The sequence below is a fragment of the Callospermophilus lateralis genome, chromosome 5 (genome assembly GCF_048772815.1).
Source record: "Callospermophilus lateralis isolate mCalLat2 chromosome 5, mCalLat2.hap1, whole genome shotgun sequence".
NCBI classification, from domain to species: domain Eukaryota; kingdom Metazoa; phylum Chordata; class Mammalia; order Rodentia; family Sciuridae; genus Callospermophilus; species Callospermophilus lateralis.
Genome location: NC_135309.1, coordinates 3,138,442 through 3,158,674, shown reverse-complemented (window position 1 = coordinate 3,158,674; position 20,233 = coordinate 3,138,442). Strand labels below are relative to the sequence as shown.

Genomic DNA, 20,233 nt, shown 5'->3' with positions numbered 1-20,233 from the left:
GCTACTGAATGAATAGCAGGCCATTGACAAAATAAAAAGGGAAAATTTTAAGTGTGCTGAAACAAATGACAACAGAAACACAACATGTGAAAATGTGAAAACTCACAGGATGCTCAAAGAAGTACCAAGAGGGAAGAATGCAGCCATACATGGTGCATCAACAACAAAGCCTGACTCAAAATAAAAGGCTGATGTTGGTCTCAAGTTCCAGGAGAGACAGCAAACAAACCCAAACACTAGTGGAAGGAAATAAATAATAGGACAGAGGATGCAGAGCAAGATGGCACTAACACTGATGATCAACTCCCCAAAGACTTTTAGTTGAAGAACTGTTTATACCAAACTGCCTCCACAAGGGCTAAGGAAAAGGGGTGAGAGGCCCTCTGCCTGCTTCAGTTGAATATAGCAGGGAGGAAGCAGGTGCCCACACCACCTAACAACGCCAAGCAGCATGGAGAGTGCCAGCCTCCTGCCCCAGGGAGGGAGAGAACCACAACTGCCTTGGATGTGAAACCCACAGTCAGCCCAGCCACCCACCCACTATGGTCTATTCACATGGAGGGTCTTGATTCCAACCCAAAGGAAGCTGAAGTCTGTCGGCTGAAGGAGCCCACCCTGTGGTGGACCATTTAGTTTCTCCTTTGGCTGACAGACTTCAGGTTCCATCCGGGATGGAATAAACTCACCTGTTCAGCTCATGAACCCCTGGAATACGTTCACTGCGGGCTGCTTGAAGAGTTCTGCTGTTCACAGTGTTCCCAGGCTCTAGGCGTGCCTGCCCTTTCCATCAACCAGGATGCAGTCCAACCGAGGAGCTGCCTGCTTACAGGGCAACTGCCTGTCAAACCACCTGGAGCTCCACAGCCGTGCTCACAGTGCCCCCATTCCCATTCCCAAACTCCAAGGGTCTCGCTGTCTGCACATCCTTGACAACACTTGTTACTGGCCATCATGGAGTAATATGGATTGTAAAATTAACTCATAGAAGTCTGCAATAAAACCAAAAAGCCTCCCTGGGATTTCCTAGGGATGGAGTTGAATCTATATACCAGTTTGATCAATCTCTGACACTTCCTGAAACTGTGAACCTCCCACGCAATAAAATGAGTGATTCTTGGTGCCCACCTTCCCTGCCTACCCCAGGGCCATACTTCCTCCTTTACACAGTGGGCCTGAGCTCACCTGGGAAGCTCACAGGGGCCAGGATGGCTGGGGAAGCACAGTGCTGGACTCAAATCAGGGCAGAGAGTATCTGCGGAATGAGTGAGTGGAAGAGGGAGTGCCAGACACTCAGGGGCAGGATCCACAGGGCACAACCCTCTCCTTGGGGGGCACCAACCATTGTATACAAGACTGCAGTGGGAAAACAGAGTGTCTGCCTATGCTTCCTGCACTGGCCCCTCCACCTGTGAGGGCCACCTGAGGAGGACATGCGGGCAGGCTGCTCCATACAGGCATCAGCACAAGGGTCCCACTGGTCATTTCTCAGGTGACTTGCTGAGTAACCATCCCAGGACTGTAACACTGATGACCCGTTAGCAGTGATGCAATCAATGCAATCGTCAGATGTTTTATGAGTGTATCTGTGAGGTTGTGCATGCTTAGTGGATTCTTCCTGACCAGATGTTAGAAATTTCCATGTCAAAGAGTAAAATCTCAGCTCAGCCCCCTCAGTGAGAACAGGCCCTTTGGGAGAGCACCTCCTGAGTGGAGAGGGAGTGTTCCGTTCTGCAAACTCCCTCAGGAGGTGAAGTTGAACATGGCTTCAGGGCCTGCTTCTGAAGATTGTTTGGGGTGAGGACAGCAGGGGCCATTTATCCTGCCTGGGACACCCTGCCCCTCTCCTACCATGGCTGTGCCTTCCTGGGCCCTGCACACACCTCGAGAGCTCAGAGGATGGGACTGTAGTTAGTGGTGCCAGGGTATGGGGTGAACATAGCTGAGATGGGATGTATTCCTAGGGGAGGGAAGTCACCGTCTTCCTTTAGGTCTCTGATTCTCATCTGGAAAATGGGTATTTGATGACCCTGATGTGCAGGCATGGCATGTGCACTAGGTTTAGGCGGGAGAGCATGTGAGAGAGCTTGCTACTGGTACTCTCAGGGCTGTGGCACCGTGAGGCAGGCATGAGTTCACATCACAGGTTCCAGATGAGGTCAGGCTGGAGAGACCAGAGATCAGCCTGAGGTGACACTCCGAGTGCTGGATCTGGGAGCATCACCGTACCTGGCTCACCCACGTATCCAGGGCCCACAGTCAAGGGTCAAGTGCTAACTAGTGCAGGGAATTTTCATTACCTTTTCTCTGACCATGGTTGTGGAGCACCTCAACCTGAGCCCCCTAGGGATGAACCCCAGGCAGTCCAGAAGAAAAAGCAGCAGCAGGTGAGGGCCTTGAGGTGGGGAGAGGCCTCCAGATCAAGAGAGCAGGTGAGCTTTCTCCTTCAGTTCTTCCCTTCTGCTGTGGCTAGGAGAGGTGCCTCCAGCACAGAAACTGGGCAGGAGCAGGGCGAGCTGGCTCATGGTGACTTGGGTGAGGTGTGACTGGGATCCATGGTGGAGGTGACTGGGGGCGATGTGGCAGGAGTCTGATGGTTAGGGAGCCTGTACAGAGCCCTCAGGTCTCAGAACCTTTTCCCTGAGCCTCACAGATACCCCACCAGCCTGCCCACTGTGATCGCTGGGCCTGTACATAACACTAGCCTGCCCTCAGGTCTCAGGGCTTGGAACATCCTCCCTGAGCCTCACAGACACCACACAGACTGCCCACTGTGAGTGCTGGGCCTGCACATGACCCCAGTCTGCCCTCAGGTCTCAGGGCTTGGAACCTCCTCCCTGAGACTCACAGACACCTTATCAGCCTGCCCACTGTGAGCACTGGGCCTGCACATGACACCAGCCTGCTCTCCTCATGGAGAAGATCAAGGGCTGCCTGAGAAAAAAGTACAGGACAGCGGCTGAGCTGGGCTGAGTGCCTCTCAGGCAGTTCCCAGGGAAGGAGACTCAGGTGGGTCCTCCAAAGTCAGGAAGGTCCAATGTGGACAACAGTATGGGCATTGTTTCTTTGAGGCTTCAGTTTCCCTGGTCCCTTCTACAGAGCCCAAAGCTGGATGCAAGTCCAAGGCCTTTTCATTCACACTGTCTGATCTCCTGACCCTGGCATGAGGGTGGTGAGGATGGGACTAGGAATGCTTCAGGGGGCTTTCTGATGGACTTAGATCTGCCTGCCTTCCAGAGCAGTCTTATTAACTTTCAGGAAATGAAGGAGAGCAGTGGGACCCGGAGTTTAGGGACAGTGGAAATGTGAGAGACCCCCTGGCTGGGTGAGGTGGCACAGGCCTTCCAGTAATCCCAGCTGCTGAGGAGGCCAAGGAAGGAGAATTGCAAGTTCAAAGTCAGCCACAGTAACTCAGAAAGGTCCTGAGCAGCCTCTATGGCATTCCTGATGCAAGCCTAGTCAGCACCCATCTGCTTCTTTGTTTTGAGATGGGATCTTGCTATGCCACCTGCTTGCCTCCTTCCAATTGCAGTGACTCTGTACATAATGATAAGGACCCTCCGACAGGCAGTATTTTCTGGCATATAGTCAAATATTTTAAAATAATATCCAATACTATATTCAACACTTTCATTGGAAAATTAACATATAAATTACATATACTGATAATTTCCTTCATTACAAAGTTTATACATAAAAAGTCAGAAGGTGTGTTAAAAGCTTTTACAAGTTAAAGAAATGTATGAAGGTTTACTTTATTCATAAAGTGTTCATGAAAGTTGCCTGCCTGATAAGACATTCTCAATTTGTTATTTTTCCATATGATTGTTCCTATTTTCCATAAGCTGACTTGGGAATCAAAGGTGACAGTACAGGTTTCTCTCATGTGGAAAATTTTGCAATATAAAAAGAGAGGTAACCTCTCTCAGAAACTTTATAAAGTGAATTAACTACAGTGAGTTTGCAATGAAATGCAAATAGCTCATGCACTGGTCCAACAGAATATTTCTTGCTCATGTGAAATAAGAATGGAGCATTCTGGGATAAAGTAGAAAGACCTCTGCTCTCTCCAATAAATTACATTTCTCTTAAGTCCCAGTGCCTCTATCTCTGGCTCTCAAGGCCAGCCACCTGGTATGTCATGCTCACATGAGGCCCAGGATGCATGAGAACTCAGGGAGCAGAACCTGATGAAGTTCTGAGCTGGGCTGGGCTGGGCTGTGGGGAATGACTGCCACAGGTACACATTCTGCTGTGCAACTCAGCTCCAGGGTCCCCACGGGAGAGGTGCCCCCCGGAGGTTGAGAACCCCAGAGAGAACTGGATTCTGGGGACCACAGAGCCTGCTGCGGGGACTTCTCTCTCTGGCATCCTGGCATCTGCTGACATGTGCCTTCTCGCTAACTCTGTCCCCACACTTGCTCACTGTGGGAGGATTCCCATGTGTGCATTTTATGATGCCTGGTGGAAGAACTCTCCATATATATCATATTCGTGCCGTCTTCCCCAGGTGTGTTCTCTGATGGACAGTGAAGGATGACTTACGGTAGAAAGTTTTCCTGCATTCTTGACATTCATACTGCTTCTCATTCTGGTGAGTCATCTGATGCCTGCTGAGGTATGACTTCTGGTGAAAGGCTTTTTCACACTCGCCGCACTCATAGGGCTTCTCGCCTGTGTGGGTTCTCCGATGCACAGTGAGGTGTGACTTGCAGTAGAAAGCCTTCCTGCAGTCCTCACAGACATAGGGCTTGTGGCCTGTGTGAGCCCTCTGATGGACGGTGAGGGAAGACTTATGCAGGAATGTCTTCCTGCACTCTTCACAGGTGTATGGCTTGCTGCCTGAGTGAGTTTTCTGATGCACAGTGAGGGATGACTTGTGGAGGAAAGCCTTCCTGCAGTGCTCACACTCATAAGGCTTCTCATCTGTGTGAGTTCCCTGGTGTGTGCTGAGGTGGGACTTTTGATAGAAGGTTTTCCCGCACACATCACACTCATAGGGCTTCTCACCCGTGTGTGTTCTCTGGTGCACGGTGAGGTTAGACTTGCGATTGAAAGTCTTTCTGCATTCCTTACAGGCATAAGGCTTGTCACCCGTGTGAATTCTCTGGTGCACAGTGAGGTGTGACTTAGAGTAGAAAGTCTTCCTGCAGGCTTCACACGCGTAGGGCTTCTCACCCGTGTGAGTCCTCTGATGCACAGTGAGATCTGACTTACAGTAGAAGCTTTTCCTGCACTTCTTACACCCATAGGGCTTCTCACCTGTATGAGTTCTCTGATGAATCGTGAGGGACGACTTATGGTAGAACGTCTTCCAGCATTCCTTACACCCATAGGGTTTCTCGCCTGTGTGTGTGCCCTGGTGCCTGCTGAGGTGGGACTTCCGGGAAAAGGATTTCCCACACATATTGCACTCATAGGGCTTCTGCCCTCTGGGAGTTCCCTGATGCCTGCTGAGGTGTGACTTCTGGGGAAAGTGCTTTCTATATTCGTAACCTTCAAAGGGTCTTGCTCTTCTGTGAGTCCTCTGGTGCCCAGTAGGTCGTGTCTTCTGACAAAAGTTCTCACATTCATTGAATGTATGGGGCTTTCCCTCTGATTCTGATTGTGATCTGTGGAGTTTCGTAAGATATGGCTTCTTAACCAATAGCTTCTTGCCACCACTACATTCATCACATTTCAGTCTTCTCTGTATTTTCTTATGTGCATTGACTTTAGAGTTTTTACAGAAAGTTTCCCCACACATATTACATTCTGAAGTTTTCTCTCTTACCTGAGTCATCTCTTGGGCAGTAAGTGCCACCTTATCCAGGGTTTTTCCACCTCCACTGAGTGTGCTGGAGGCCTCTCCCACATGAAGCCTCTTCAGTGTCCACAATGCCTTCACTGTGAAGGATTTTCCCTGTCCACAGTGATGGAACTGCTGCTGCCCACTTTGAACCTTTAGTAGACTTCTTTGATCAGGATGCCTGGGGGGCTTCTCAGGAATGTTAAGACCACTAGGCTCCTCTCCATCCTGTACCTCCTCAGGCTTGCTAGGGAGAAGTTCCTTCTGCCACACATTAAGCCCCTCTGGCCCACTCTTTGGAGCCGGACTTGAAACCTGCTTTGAGCTCAAGTTAAACCTTGTTCCTAATGTGAACCTCTCCTCAGTTGAGGTGCTGCTGTTGGGGAGTACAATTTGCCAGAAATGCCTCTCTTGCTTTTCCTGGCTGGTCTCATTCAGGCCATTCACTTTCTGGACATCTAAAATGATACAAAAAAGAACAATATCCATGAAAAACACATGAGCATTTGCTATGAAATTCAAACACAAAGAAGTGCCTTCTTATCCTAATGATGTGAAACTGCAAAATAACTGTGTTGATTTATGAGTGTTTTGTCCTTAATGAATGTAAAAATTATAATTAATAATTTTAGTATCTATCATGTTACTTTGTTGCTTGAGTTTACTTTATTCTTCTGAAATGTAGGAAGATATTTGGTTAAAACACTTACCGAGTGCCTAGCTGAAGGTTTCACTGGTTTCATCTGTTATTTGTTCTGTTCTTTTTCTCTAGTTCTTTCTTACAACATTTGTAGATATCAATTCCACCCTGCTGTGCTTCTCTTTCAGGTTTGTAGTGGCCAAGTTTTCTTGGGTTAGCTACTTACATCATGCAGGCATGGCTGATCTGTCTCTCATGTGAGCAGGAATATAGTTTAGGAAAGAACTGCTATCTGTGTGTTTTAGTTTTTACTTTTCCCTAAGGAAATGTAGTAGAAACCTTTGGGATTTTAAGAATTCAAGTTACCCTTCCCACACTAAAGACAGCTTCCACTTAATTCCTAATCTAATGTATCTATGCTTCTCAGGAAGCTCCAATCCATCTTCTTGCTGGAATATAAAGGATTTGGCTCAGTAAACCAAGCTGAACCTGCCATCTTTGAAATGTATGTTGTTTGTATCAGTTGTTGCTACTGCCTTTCTGCCTCAACACTAATGCCATCCTCTCCCAGTCCCAGGCACATGTACCCTGGCTGGCAACTCACTGCTTCTATAGGCTTTTGTGTTTGGAGGTTCAGCCGTCTTCTACTTTCACAGAAAAGAGTGTCTCCTGTACAAATCTATTGTCTTTGAATGATTTCCACAGCATGAAGGGTAAAGGCTAAGTACAAATTCCATTTCCCAACAGACACTGAAGCCTTTCAACATGAAGTTCCTGATTCCCTTGGCCTGCAGACCCAAGGTCTCCCGGTTGTCCTCCCAGTCCAGGACTATCAATCCGCATACTTTTATGCTGGGTGTTCCTCACCTCATGAGTCCTGATGTGGTGCACAAGGCTCCAGCCTTGAACCTCTCTTCTGATTTTCTTATCCATTCCTTAGGTGACAACCTGAATAACTATGATGTAAATACTAGCATTAGGCTATTGATTTCCAAATCTGTATCTCCATTATACTCATGACCAGTCTCAAAATCTAGATTTTTACATCTACCGATGTTTTATATACCAAACTTGGAAAACATCATCTCAAAATGAGCCCAAGGGATGACAATTTCCTTAAAAATGTCTTCTCTTTACGTTTCTAAAATCATAACAACATGTTTTTCTTTCTCTCATCCTAATAAAATATTCTTTGTGGCTCTTACTGCCAAATATTATATACATGTGCTCTATTTTTTTCCTCAACAAAATGTAAAGAGAAGATGCATTTGTTTCATTAATGTTTATATCCCCACAGTTTAAAAAAACACTGCCTATAAAGTGATCAACTAGCAAGTGCTAAAGAAATAATGTGAATAAAATGTCTGAAACAGTAGGCTATGAAACTGGAGGAAAGAAAAGTAACCAATCAAAATGTCATATGGGGGTTGGGGGTTTGGGAAAATTTAATGAAGTATACATTATGAGAACATAAACATGGGTGTACATGAGAGAGCACTCCTTGGAGACTGTACAAAGGAAGGGGCTGAAGCACAAGACCTGCTTCCTCAGGATTGGGACCTGAGGAAACACAGATGAAAACAGCTCAATGTGGCTGGTGTCTGTGGGGCTCTCCTTCTGGTCTTCCTGCACAGCGTGCACTGACTGACCTGGGAGGCGCTGGTGTGAGGCTTCGCCTACTGTCCATGGCCCAGCACCTTGCTCCAGCTTGAAGATCACCTCAGGTTTTGCAACACAGTGCCCTATTAACAGAAAACAGTGAAAGATTTGTGCCAGGCTGCTTGTCAGGTGCACTTAGGGATGACACAGCCTTTTGGGAGCTGTGCAATGATGAGACTGATCTAAACACTTTGTGAGAGCATCTCACTCACATTCTTATGGTCTGGAACAATGTACTGGGGCAGAATTAAACAGCTGGAGAAAGAATTCAAGGAATGATTTTTAAGAAAACTGAGGAGACAGAAGAATACAGATGGACAATACAAAGAAGTTAGAAACACACACGTTATGATATGTAGAAGAAATTGGACAAAGACATAGATGAAATAAAAAAAAACCCAATCAGAAATCAGGGGAGATAAAAAACTCAATAAAATTAGTAAGAAGAAAGGGAAAAACATAAGCAAACAAGTCAGCTAAAAGCCTAAACAGCATAATTGATCAGAAAGAAGAATCAGTTTCTGATCTTAAAGACAGGTATTTTAAAATAATCTTGTCGGATCTTAAAAAGAAAAAGTTAAGAAAAACGAAGAATGCCTTTAAGACTTTTGGTCATCATAAAGAAAGCAAAAATTTGCATTATATGTATTCCAGACAGAGAATAGACAGACATTTAAAAAATATATGCAATGAAACAACTTGTCAAACTTTTTAATCTGGGAAACATATGGGCATTCAGTCCAGGAAGCTCCCTTATGAATTTTAGCAAAAATGGTCCTGTGAATCATGTTACAGTAAAACTGTCAAAACTATAAGACAAAGGGAACTGTGAAAACTGCAAGAGAAAAACATCAAGTTACCTACAAAAAAAAAAAAAAAAAAAGAGAGAGAGACCCCCATTAGAGAAGCAGTAGATTCTCAACAGAAACCTCACAGGATAACATTGAAAGTTCTGGGGGGAAAAATGCTAGCCAAGACTATGTACCCAGAAAAGCTATCCTTCAGAAATAAAGAAGAAAGACTTTCCAGGACAAGCAAAAGTTGAGGGAATTCTTTACCATCAGATGTACAAAAGTGCTTAAGGGAGGAGGAGTCCTACACTAGAAGTGAAAGGATGATAACTACCATCAAGACACACAGAGTACAGAGCAGACAAAGAAAAAGAATAAATCCCTATCAATATAGGAAATCACCAAACGAGAATTAACCAGAGAGGAAGAAATGAAACAGATATTCAAAACAACCAGGAAAGAAAATAACAATGACAGGAGTAAATCTGTACATATCAGTAATAACCCTGAATGTGTAAAAAGAAGAAATTTCCCAAGAGATGACTGAAGGGATAAAAAGAAAACTAGATGCAATGATATGCTGCCTAAAAGAAAACCACTTCACAAGGGCAGAGCACAGGGACTGAAAGTGAAGGGGTGGAGAAGGATATGCTCTGCAAATAGGAACCACCTAGAGGAAGATACACCTATACTTGCATCACACAAAGCATATTAAATCAAATCTGCATTATAGAATGCACTGCACAGTGATAAAGGAATCAGCAACTGTAAGGACCCATACACCCCATGTTGGAGCAATCATTTATAATGCACACATTACTAGATCTAAAAGGAGAAGCAGATGCTAATACAGTATACATGGGGACTTCAACAGTCAGGTCGTCTGGGTAATCAAGGAGCAAAGAAATACTGGTGTTAAACCAGGCCACAGACAAACTGAACCTACAGACACCTCCAGAGCATCTCACTCAATGGCTGAAAGATATACATTCTTCTCATAAGCATATTGAATGTTCTCTAGGGTAGATCAAATGTTAGGAGACAAAATAAGTCTCTACAAATTAAAAAAAAAATTAAAATCATGCTATGTGTCCTTCTTTGACTATGATGGAAAAAACCAGATGTTGACAATAAAAGAAACATTAGAAATTTTACCAATATGTGGAACTAAATATTCTTCGAATGTCTGATTGGTAAGAAAGAAATTAAAATGCAAATTTTAGAATTTATTGAGATAAATGAATTTGAAAAACACAGTAGCCAAAACCTATGGGTACAAAATCAGTACTATGGAGCAAAAACGCCACTAAAGGGGAAGTTTACAGCAATAAGTACCTACATCCATACAAAACAAAACAAAAATTTCAAATAAACAACCTAGTGTTGCAATGCAAGGAATTAGAAAAGGAAAAACAAACCAAATTCAAATTAAGTAGAAAGAAAAGTGTGAGCAAAACTAAAAAAAAATTGAGACTGAAAACAAACAAAAAAAGAATACAAAGGACCAATAAAAAGTTTTTCTTTTCTTTTTTATGATAAATGAAACTGACAAATTTTTAGCTAAGCTAACCAAAGAAGAAAGAAGATTCAAATAAATTACAATAGACATGACAAAGAACACATTTAAAGTGAAATCACAGAAACACAAAGGACTATTAGCAACTATATACCAATTGAAAACCTGGAAAATATGGATAAATTGCTGGACATACAACCTACCAAAATTGAACCACGAAGACATACAAAATCTGAACAGACTAATAATTCACAATGAGACTAAATCCCGAATGAAAAAGCTCCCGACAAAGTAAAGCCCAGGAAGGACTGGAGAGCTTCACTGGTAAATTGTGTCAACTTTTAAAGAAAAACTAACATGAATTCTAAAGTTATTCCCAAGTCTTGAAAGGGAGGGGACCCTCCAAACTCAATAAATTAGAACAGCATTACCCTTGATATCAAAAGACACAACAACAAAAATAAACAAACAACAACAAAAAAACAAAACTAAAGACCAATAATCCAAGGAGATGAACATGAATGCAATTCTCAACAAAATGTTAACAAATAAAATTAAAGAGCACACAAGATCATACACCATGATCATATGTGACTTATCCCAAGGATGCAACACTGGCTCAATATATGCAAATCCATAAATGTAATTCATCATATCAACAGAATGGAGAATTAAAACTATATGCACAAGCAACAATAAGTGTTGGCAAGGATGTGAGGGAAAAGGTACACTCATACGTTGCTGGTGGCACTGCAAATTGGTGTAACCACTCTGGAAAGCAGTAAGGAGGTTCCTTAAAAAACTGGGAATGGAACCACCATTTGACCAAGCTATCTATACCACTCCTGGGTCTATATTCAAAGGACTTAAAATGAGCATACTATAGTGATGCAGCTACGTAACATTTATAGCAGCTCAATTCACAGTAGCTAAACTGTGGAAGCAACTTAGATGCCCTTCAATAGATGAATGGATAAAGAAACTGTGGTATACATACACAATTCTCAGCATTAAAAGAGAATAAATTATGGCATTTGCAAGTAAATGGATAGAGTTGGAGAATATCATGCTAATCGAAGTAAGCCAACCCCCAAAACCCAAAGACCGAATGTTCTCTCTGATAAGGGGATGCTCATCCATAATGGGGCAGGGCATGGGTGGGCATGGGAAGAATGGAGGAACTTTGGGCAAAGGGGAGGGAGGGACAGAGAGGAGACTTGGGGGTAGCAAAAAAACCCCACAAAACAATACGCATATCTCAACAGACACAAAAAGGAAGATCATAAAATTCAACATCCTTTTATTAATACAACTCTCAAAAACTTAGAAGGAATATACCTTAGTGCCATAGGGGCTAAATATGACAAACCCACAGCCTACATCTTTTTATTTCTTTAATGGGACACAATACCTTTATTTTATTTATTCGTTTTATTTTATTTTTTTAGAGAGAGAGAGAGAGAGAGAGAGAGAGAGAGAGAGAGAGAATTTTTTAATATTTATTTTTTAGTTTTCGGCGGACACAACATCTTTGCTTGTATGTGGTGCTGAGGATCAAACCCGGGCCGCACACATGCCAGGCAAGTGTGCTACCGCTTGAGCCACATCCCCAGCCCCAATTAATTATTTATTTTTGTCTGGTCCTGAGAGTCAAACCCAGTGCCTCACACGTGCTAGGCAAGTGCTCTGCCACTGAGCTACAACTCCAGCCCCAGCCTACATCTTAATGAATGGGGAAAACCTAAAATTGTTTCCTCTAAAATATGTAGTAAGAAAAGGGTCTACTTTTACCACAATTATTTAACATAGTACTGGAAATAAGACAAGTGAACAAAATAAAGGGCATGCAGGTCAGAAAGGAAGTCAAACTGTCCTTATATACAAATGACATGATTTTGTATTTACAGGAAAACCTAAAGATTCCAACAAAAAAACTGTTAGAATAAATAAATGAATTCAGTATGATTTCAGGGAACAAAATCAACATAAAAATTTGTAGTTTTTAAAATACAATAATGAAATTGCTGAGATTAAAAAACAAGAAAACAATCCCATTCATAATAGCTACTGAAAAATAAAACATTTAGAATAAATTTTACCAAGCAACTGATGAATCTCTATGTGAAAATTATGAAATACTGAAAGAAATTAAAGACAAACATGTGTGTGCGTGTGCGTGCACATGCGCAGAGAAGGACAAACCACTGTTATAAATTGGGAGAGCATTTACTGGAAAAAAAGAGTTCTAAACTTTATATGGATGCACAAAAGATCCTGAATAGTAAAAGCAATTATGAACAAAATGAATAAATCTGGAATTAGTATAAAAGCTGTCTTCAAAACACACCACAAAGTGACAATAACAAATACATCAGGATACTGGCATAAGAAAAGACAAATAGGCCAATGGAACATGAGAGAGAAACCAATAGTAGATCTTTATATTTACAGCCAACTGATTTTCACGAGGGGGAGCATAAGCATATGCTAAGAAAGGAAGCTTTCTTCAGTAAATGCTCGGAAAACTGGACACGTGACGATGGAAGATATTAGACCCCACCTCTCACCACATACAGAAATCAACACACACTATATTAAAAACTTCAATATTAAGACTTGAAATTATGAAACTGCAAAGGGAAAACAGGGGATTTCACTTCAGGACATTGATCAAAGCAAAGTTTTTGTTTTTTTGATATGGGATCTTGTTATGTTTGCACAGGCTGGTCTCAAAACTCCTGGGCTGGACTGACTCTTCCACTTTATCCTCTTGAATGCTGGGACTAAGGCATGCACCAGCAAGCCCTACGCAAAAATTTTTTTTTGACATGATCCCAAAAGCACAGACAAAAATAGCAAAAACTTATAAATTAGATTATATCAAAGTAGGCTGAGTGCAGTGGTGCATGCCTGTAATCCTAGCAGCTCAGGAGGTTGAGGCAGAAGGATTCCGAGTTTAAAGCCAGCCTTGGCAACAGCAAGGTGCTAAGCAACTCAGTGAGATCCTGTCTCTAAATAAAATACAAAATAGGGCTGGGGATATGGCTCCGTGGTCAATTGTCCCTAAATTCAATCCCCAGCACCAAAACAACAACAACAACAACAACAAAAGATTATGTCAAACTAAAAGGCTTCTGACAAAAAAACAATTAGCAGAGTGTATAGTCAATGCATCTAATGAAGAAAATATTTACCATTTACCCCAAAAACATTAATTTCTGGAATATATGAAATATATATAGAGATGCTATGAAAACCAGTAGGAAGTTTCCTCAAAAAATTAGAAATAGAACTACCACACGATATAGTCAGTTGCCCATAGCCAAAGGAGAAATAAACCAATTAAAAACTGAACAGATGACCAGAATAGGCATTCTCAAAAGAGGACACAAATAATCCACAAGTATATGACTAAACCTCCAGGTCTCTAATCAGAACCCGGAGGAGGCATTAATGCTCTGCAGTCTGCAGTCTGCAGTCAGCGTGGCTATTATCAAAATGATACAATGTAACACAGGTCTGTAGGATACAGAGGAAGAAGTGCTCTCCCATGCTGTGGGTGGGAATGAGAAAGAGGAGAGATGCTATGAAAACCAGTAGGAAGTTTCCTCAAAAAATTAGAAATAGAACTACCACATGATACAGTCAGTTGCCCATAGCCAAAGGAGTCGAACCCAGTGCTTTGAAGAGAAAACTATTGTGGGAAGCCATTCTCGCAGGTGATTTGGGTTACCTCCCTGGCTGGATGAGAGGTGCTTAGACACAGCTGTGTCAGAGCCTTCCCCACCCTGTCCCAGGTGCGAGGGCTTGTCCGTGTGGAGGGTGTGCCTGACCACTGATCCGAAGACCAATCACTGATCCTTACCTTGGACCCCTTGACCTTCACTGGATGGAATTTTCCCTTGAATTTTTTGTTCCCCAATAAAAGCTCACTCCCTGGCATGTTCCCTCTCTCTCGCTGGCCTCTCATGTTAACCTCGCCACCACATTAGGTGGCTGGTGGCAGGAGCTAGGAGGAGCCGTCTCTGGGTTGGGCAAATAAGGAAATGAGAATTATGTCTCTTTAATTTTAAAACTCACTAGTTAATTTTTATGCTTCGAACCTCTATTATGAAGGTAGCGTGCTGGTCGCGTGGCTGAAACTATGCTTAGCACATTTACTGCAGTACTATTCACAAAAGCCATGATGAGGATCAACTTCGGTATGCATGGACAGATAAAAGGATAAAGAAAACTCGGTACACATACACATTTAGAAAACAAAATTCCATCATTTGTAGCAACATAAATGTAACTAAAGAGCATTATGTTAACTAAAATTAGTCAGGAGGAGAAAAACAAATCCTGCATATTCTCGCATGTGTGGAGAGAACTGTGTTTACCAGAGCATGGGAAGGGCACAGGGGAAAGAAGGTGGGTTAGTACGTTCAGGGGTGCTTTAGGATAGGAGGAATAACTTCTAATACTCTGTAGCATAGAAGAACAACTATGGTTGACAACAATTAACTGAACATTTCAAAATAGCTAGTAAAGGGCTGGAATTGTGGCTCAGTAGTAGAGTGTTTGCTTATCACGCTTAAGGCACTGGGTTCAAAACTCAGCACCACATAACAATAAATAAAACAAAGGTATTGTATCTATCTTTAACTAAAAATAAAAATAAAAAAAGATAGTAAAAAGAATTTTAAATGATCCCAATATAAAGAAGTGATATATATGTGAGTGATGAACTTGCCAATTACCCTGATCTGATCATTACACACTATATACCTGTATTGAAATGTCACACTCTACCCCATAAACATGTGCAATTACTATGTCAGTTAAAAACACATAATAGTAATATTAAAACTTAAAAATGATTCCTATATTTGCTGACAAAGAAAATGCTTCTAGTAAGATTACAAGGGCATTTCACTCACCCAAGGACACCAGGCTTCTGTAGGTCTCCAGCATCACATCCCTGTAGAGGATCCTCTGAGTATCATCCAGGTCCTGCCACTCCTCCCAGGTGAAGTCCACGGACACATCCTCGAAGGACACCATCCCCTGTAACGGTACATGTCTCTTTAGGCCAAGCCTTCCACCCTGGGTCAGAAAAGGAATATGGAGCTCACTCTTGTGTGTGAACAAGTATCTTAGGTAAGATGCAACTTATGTTGTGTGTGGTGGTGCACACCTGTAATCCTAGCAATTTGGGAGGCTGAGGCAGGTGAACTGCCAAGTTCAAAGCTAGCCTCTGCAAATTAGTGAGACCCTGTCTTGTAATTAAAAAAAATAATATTAAAGAATTCTTATAGATTCATAACTATTCTTTTTTTCCTAGAAAGAACAGGATGAATACGATTCTACTCCTGAAAAGAGCTGAATCCAGTCTGAAGACATAAACACATACTAGGGATAATGTGTTAGTTGAACTAAGCCACATGTTTGGCATAGAACAGGGCATAAAGAAATAGAAAATGACAAAACCAGATTGTTACCAGGTTGAACTTCACTGTTATATCTTCTATCTGAATTCTCATGAATATGAAGCAACAGAAGTCAAGATGTGAAAGCCACAAAACCTGCAGGTTAATGGAACTACAAACAGCAACATATACAGGTGAATATTCCTGTGTGAGTTGACCAATGAAATGTGTTCAGATAACTCCCAACAGGGTGCTTTTGCATTTCAACCCTTAGCACCATTCCAACGCCTTAAATTTCATGTGCCCACTGTTGGCAAATCACTTACAAATTAAAGTACATAGTCATATTTCCCTCCCAAATTCAAAAGATATACTAGTAGTGTCCACATAAAAGTGAGCATCACCCACTTCCTACACAGCATGTAAATAATGAGGGGTCAGTAAAAAGTTGTAAGTTACCTGAAAAGGTGTGTGATGAAAGGAGAATGCAGAAGGACTCAAGGGAGTTCTGGGCAGTGCGGGTGGGGGGACACAAAAACCGAATCAGGAGTAGAATTTGGTGCTTATTTGTTATGCCTAGAGTGGAAATGGGAGTCTACTTCCAAGTTGTCTGGGCAACAGCTAGAAAGGAGCTGAGTGTAAACTAAAATGGAGGGAAGGGATAATGACTAAGATGGGATGAAATGTGAGCACAGTGTTCAAGTCTCTGCATCGACATGTGGGGAAGGCCAACTGGCAAGTGAATACAGGCTCTAGAGCTCAGAGAAGAGGTTTAAAGTGAGGATAAAGATTCAGGAAACAGTGACTACAGGGCAGCTAAAGCCTCTGGAGTGGGTGGAATGGCTCAGAAAGAACTGGGAGACAAAAGTTGTGTTTTTTAAGATGTAGTCCTGTTTGTCATGGTGTCTCAGCCTGCTGGAGACTGGGTTGGGAGGGCATAAGTAGGACATATCTCACACTATTTTTCCATAACAGGTTTTAAATCAACCTATCTATACCTGAGAACATGATGCTTCTGTTAATATAATGTTAAACTAGGTTACTGGCTAGTAAAATTCTGTCCATGAATATGGTAGTCTTTTCATTTGCTCAGTTCTGTTTTGCATCCTTTACTTTTTTCCCTTTCATATACTCATATATTTTTCTTCTTAAATGAATTGCTAGGTTTTTTTTTTTTTTTTTGCTTTGGTGTTTCTGTTATTGTACTAATGTTCTCTTGAACATGAGGATTTTTTTTTTCTAATGATGATTTAATAAACAAATTGCAAAAAAGAAGGCAGCTTCAAAATCCATCTTCTAGACTGAAAGCTCTTGAGACTTAGGTTTTATCTCCTCTATTATTGAAAGATGTCCAAGGAGGATTTTTGGTGGAAATATGATAGTTAAAAATGATAGATCTCAAAACACAAAGGGAATTCCCCCTGAAAACCATTAGCTGAAATGAGAAATGTTATTTCTCACCCAAGTACAAATGGTACAAGTTTTCTGAGAGACAATTTGGCAAAATGATTCAAGATTTCTAAAATTCAAATTCCTTTTAATCAGGAAATTATATATTTAGGTGTTTTTCTGTGTAGTATGATTCCACCTTATACTATGTCCAAATCTATAAATTTCTATCTATATTTATATATACCACATAAAATACCAAAATGTTAACAGTGGTAGGTTGAATAAAGTTCAATTATTTACATTTTCATTTCATTTTTAAATATGGAACATATTTTTCTTGTGTGATTTTCAAAAACGGCAGATTTATTATAAAAGATTTATGCCAGAATTCCTACTGAATGTTTCAAAATTTTGCTTAAGATTTCCAACAAGCTACATGGTTACCTGATCCCATCTCCCCAAACCAAGCTATCTGATTATCTGATCCCAGTTCCTATTCTTTTGTTGTTATTATCTTATTGAATGTTAATTTATTGAATTCTCTTACTGGAATAGTTTTGAGAATACTCTTTTTTGTTTTTAGGTATAAATTACAAGGGTATCATCATAATCTTTCTCATTTTTGAGTTTTTCTTTTCACTTAAATTAATTAGTACTTTTCCTACAGTGGAAAATAGTCATAGTGAAGTAGCAACTTCACCCTTTCTTGCTTCCCTGGTCATGCTGCCTTTTAGGCCTGGAGATTTACATTTATCATGTTAAAAAGAATGTCCTGAGTTCTGTTATTGAGGGTCTTATTTTTTAGATACCTTCTGCATATCTATGTGGATCATAGGATTTTTTCTATAGAATGATGAATACAATAGAATACATTAATTGATTTCTTAATATTGACCTTTTCTTAATTCCCAGAACACATATTTATAAATCTTCAGTTTTCATGGCATGTTTTTCTCCCTTCCTTGCTGTTCATGTTCCCTTGGGTTCCATCAGGTTTCCATTCTTCTTTCAGTCTCTCAGGTTCTCTCTGAGCAATTTTACCCATTCAGGTGGCTTCAGCTGTCCCTGAGGTCTTGCTGCTGTTAACGTTTTTATCTTTTCCTTAACCCTCTCTTAGGTTCTCTGAGTAATTTCACCCTCAGGAAGCCTAGGATCCAAGGGCCAGTGTTTAGTCCTGAGAAGGTATCCCTATCCACTCCCTGGCTTACACAGCTACCTTCTTGATGTATCTTCACACAGTGGAGGTCACCAGTCCTATGAGGTTAGGGCCAGCACTGATGGCCTCATTAAGCCACAGTTACCTCCTAAAAGCCTCATCTCCAAATGAAGTAACATTAGGCTTTAGGAGTAGGCTTCATCATATAAATTCCTTGGGGACACACTTCATCCACTGCATTGTTATACCTTTCTTTGAAAAAAGTTTAAGTACCCTCTTGCAGTGAAATTCAAGCAGGCTTGTATTTCCTCACTTGCTTTTAGCTGATCAAAGGCATTTGGATGAGGTGAAATGTGATCTCAGAAGTTGCAGGAGCCACAAACAGGTCTCTACTATCTCCTTCTTTCCTGAGGGCTAACAATGCTACAAAAAAAAAAAAAAAAAAAAAAAAATAATCCTCTCTCTGGTACTGTGAAGCAAAGAGCAACAAACACTTCTCTGACCCTTCAAGCATAGGAACTATAAGTCAAAAAGAAAACATTTGCTTCTAATCTACCTAGAAATATTAACACCATAGCAAAACAAAACCAACACCATGAACAATGACAATGACCAAGACAAAGCTGGTGATCCATGCTTTCTTTAAGCTAATTGAAGGGGCTAAAACAGTACCAAGTGGCTCACTATCTACCCACAGTGCTACTTAAGCAGCTGTCACTCATGAACTTACTTAGAATGACAGCAACTATGCAATATATTACTAAGTCATGTGTTTACCTACAGCTCAAGGAAAATAGGCTGAAAAGTAGAATGATAGCAGTATATTTTAGTTACTTTCATTATTTAGGAAAATACCATAATGCCGAATTCATGAAAGAAAAAGCCACAGAAAAGGCAGGAATAAAAAAGAATAAGGAACTATTAGAAATGTGAGGACATGTAAGATTCCAAAACTCTGAAAGTATTTTTCATTTCTTATTTTACTATATAAAAAACTTTTAAGGTTGTCTCTAATAGTTCTCACAGAAAAACATACACAAATGCCTTCAAAATGTAACAAATCTCTTCATGATAAGTAAAAAATTATTTTATGACATTGTTAAGACCTATGAATAGATTAAATTTACCTCCAGAGGTAAAATGGAACAGATTTAGAATGAAGTCCTCCTAGGAAAACTGAGGCTGAAAAAAATACATTAACGTTGGGGGAAAAACCCCACAAAGCCAAATCTTAAAAACAAACAAACAAACAAACAAACACTCAGAAATAGGTGAAATGATAAAGACATAAATCTATCTATGCTTTCTAAGAGTCATAACATCATAAAAACAGTCAACCTGGCATGGTGGAGCATGTATGTGGCCCCAGTTACTCTGAGGTATAGCTGAGGCAGGAGGATGCAAGTTCAAGGCCAGTCTAGGCAACTTATGGAAACCCTATCTCAAAATTTAAAAGGGTGGGGGAGGCAGCTCAGTGGTAAAGCACCCCAGGTTCAATCCCCAGTACCAAAAAACAAAACTACTACCAAACCAATCAAACTGAAGAAAAATTTATTGCCTTAATTTATTAAGGCAAAAAGGCTTTTTAAAAATTTTTTAGCTTTAGGTGGACACAATGTCTTTATTTCTATGTGATGCTGAGGATCGAACCCAGTGCTTCACGCATGCCAGGTGAGCAAGCCACCACTTGAGCCATGTCCCCAGCTCCCCAAAAGGCTTTTTAATGATATGAACAGTAAGTATGTCTAAAGGGCACCCGAGCTGGGTGCAGAGGTGCACACCTGTAATCCCAGTGACTTGGAGGCTGAGGTAAGAGGATCAGAAGTTCTAGACTATCCTTAGCAATTCAGTGAGACCCTGTCTCAAAATAAAAAATAAAAAGA

The 20,233-nt window shown here is 41.2% G+C and overlaps 1 protein-coding gene across 5 annotated transcripts in view; it reads right to left on the bottom strand.

Annotated features, from left to right (window-relative positions):
• Nucleotides 1-462: 462 nt before the first annotated feature.
• LOC143399529 (uncharacterized) overlaps nt 463-20,233 on the bottom strand; it is a 36,814-nt gene continuing 17,043 nt past the window's right edge. For 2 of the 5 annotated variants that reach the window (XM_076856237.2, XM_076856238.2), the window contains 3 exons: nt 15,314-15,440; nt 8,075-8,167; nt 463-6,243 (listed from right to left, as the gene is read on the bottom strand). In XM_076856237.2, the coding sequence (XP_076712352.1) occupies nt 4,484-6,243; nt 8,075-8,167; nt 15,314-15,440 (1,980 nt within the window). In that variant the 3' untranslated portion in view covers nt 463-4,483. Of the gene's footprint in view, nt 6,244-8,074; nt 8,168-15,313; nt 15,441-18,598; nt 18,774-20,233 lie in introns of those variants that run through there. The other 3 variants (XM_076856239.2, XM_076856240.2, XM_076856241.2) reach the window with 3 other exon arrangements.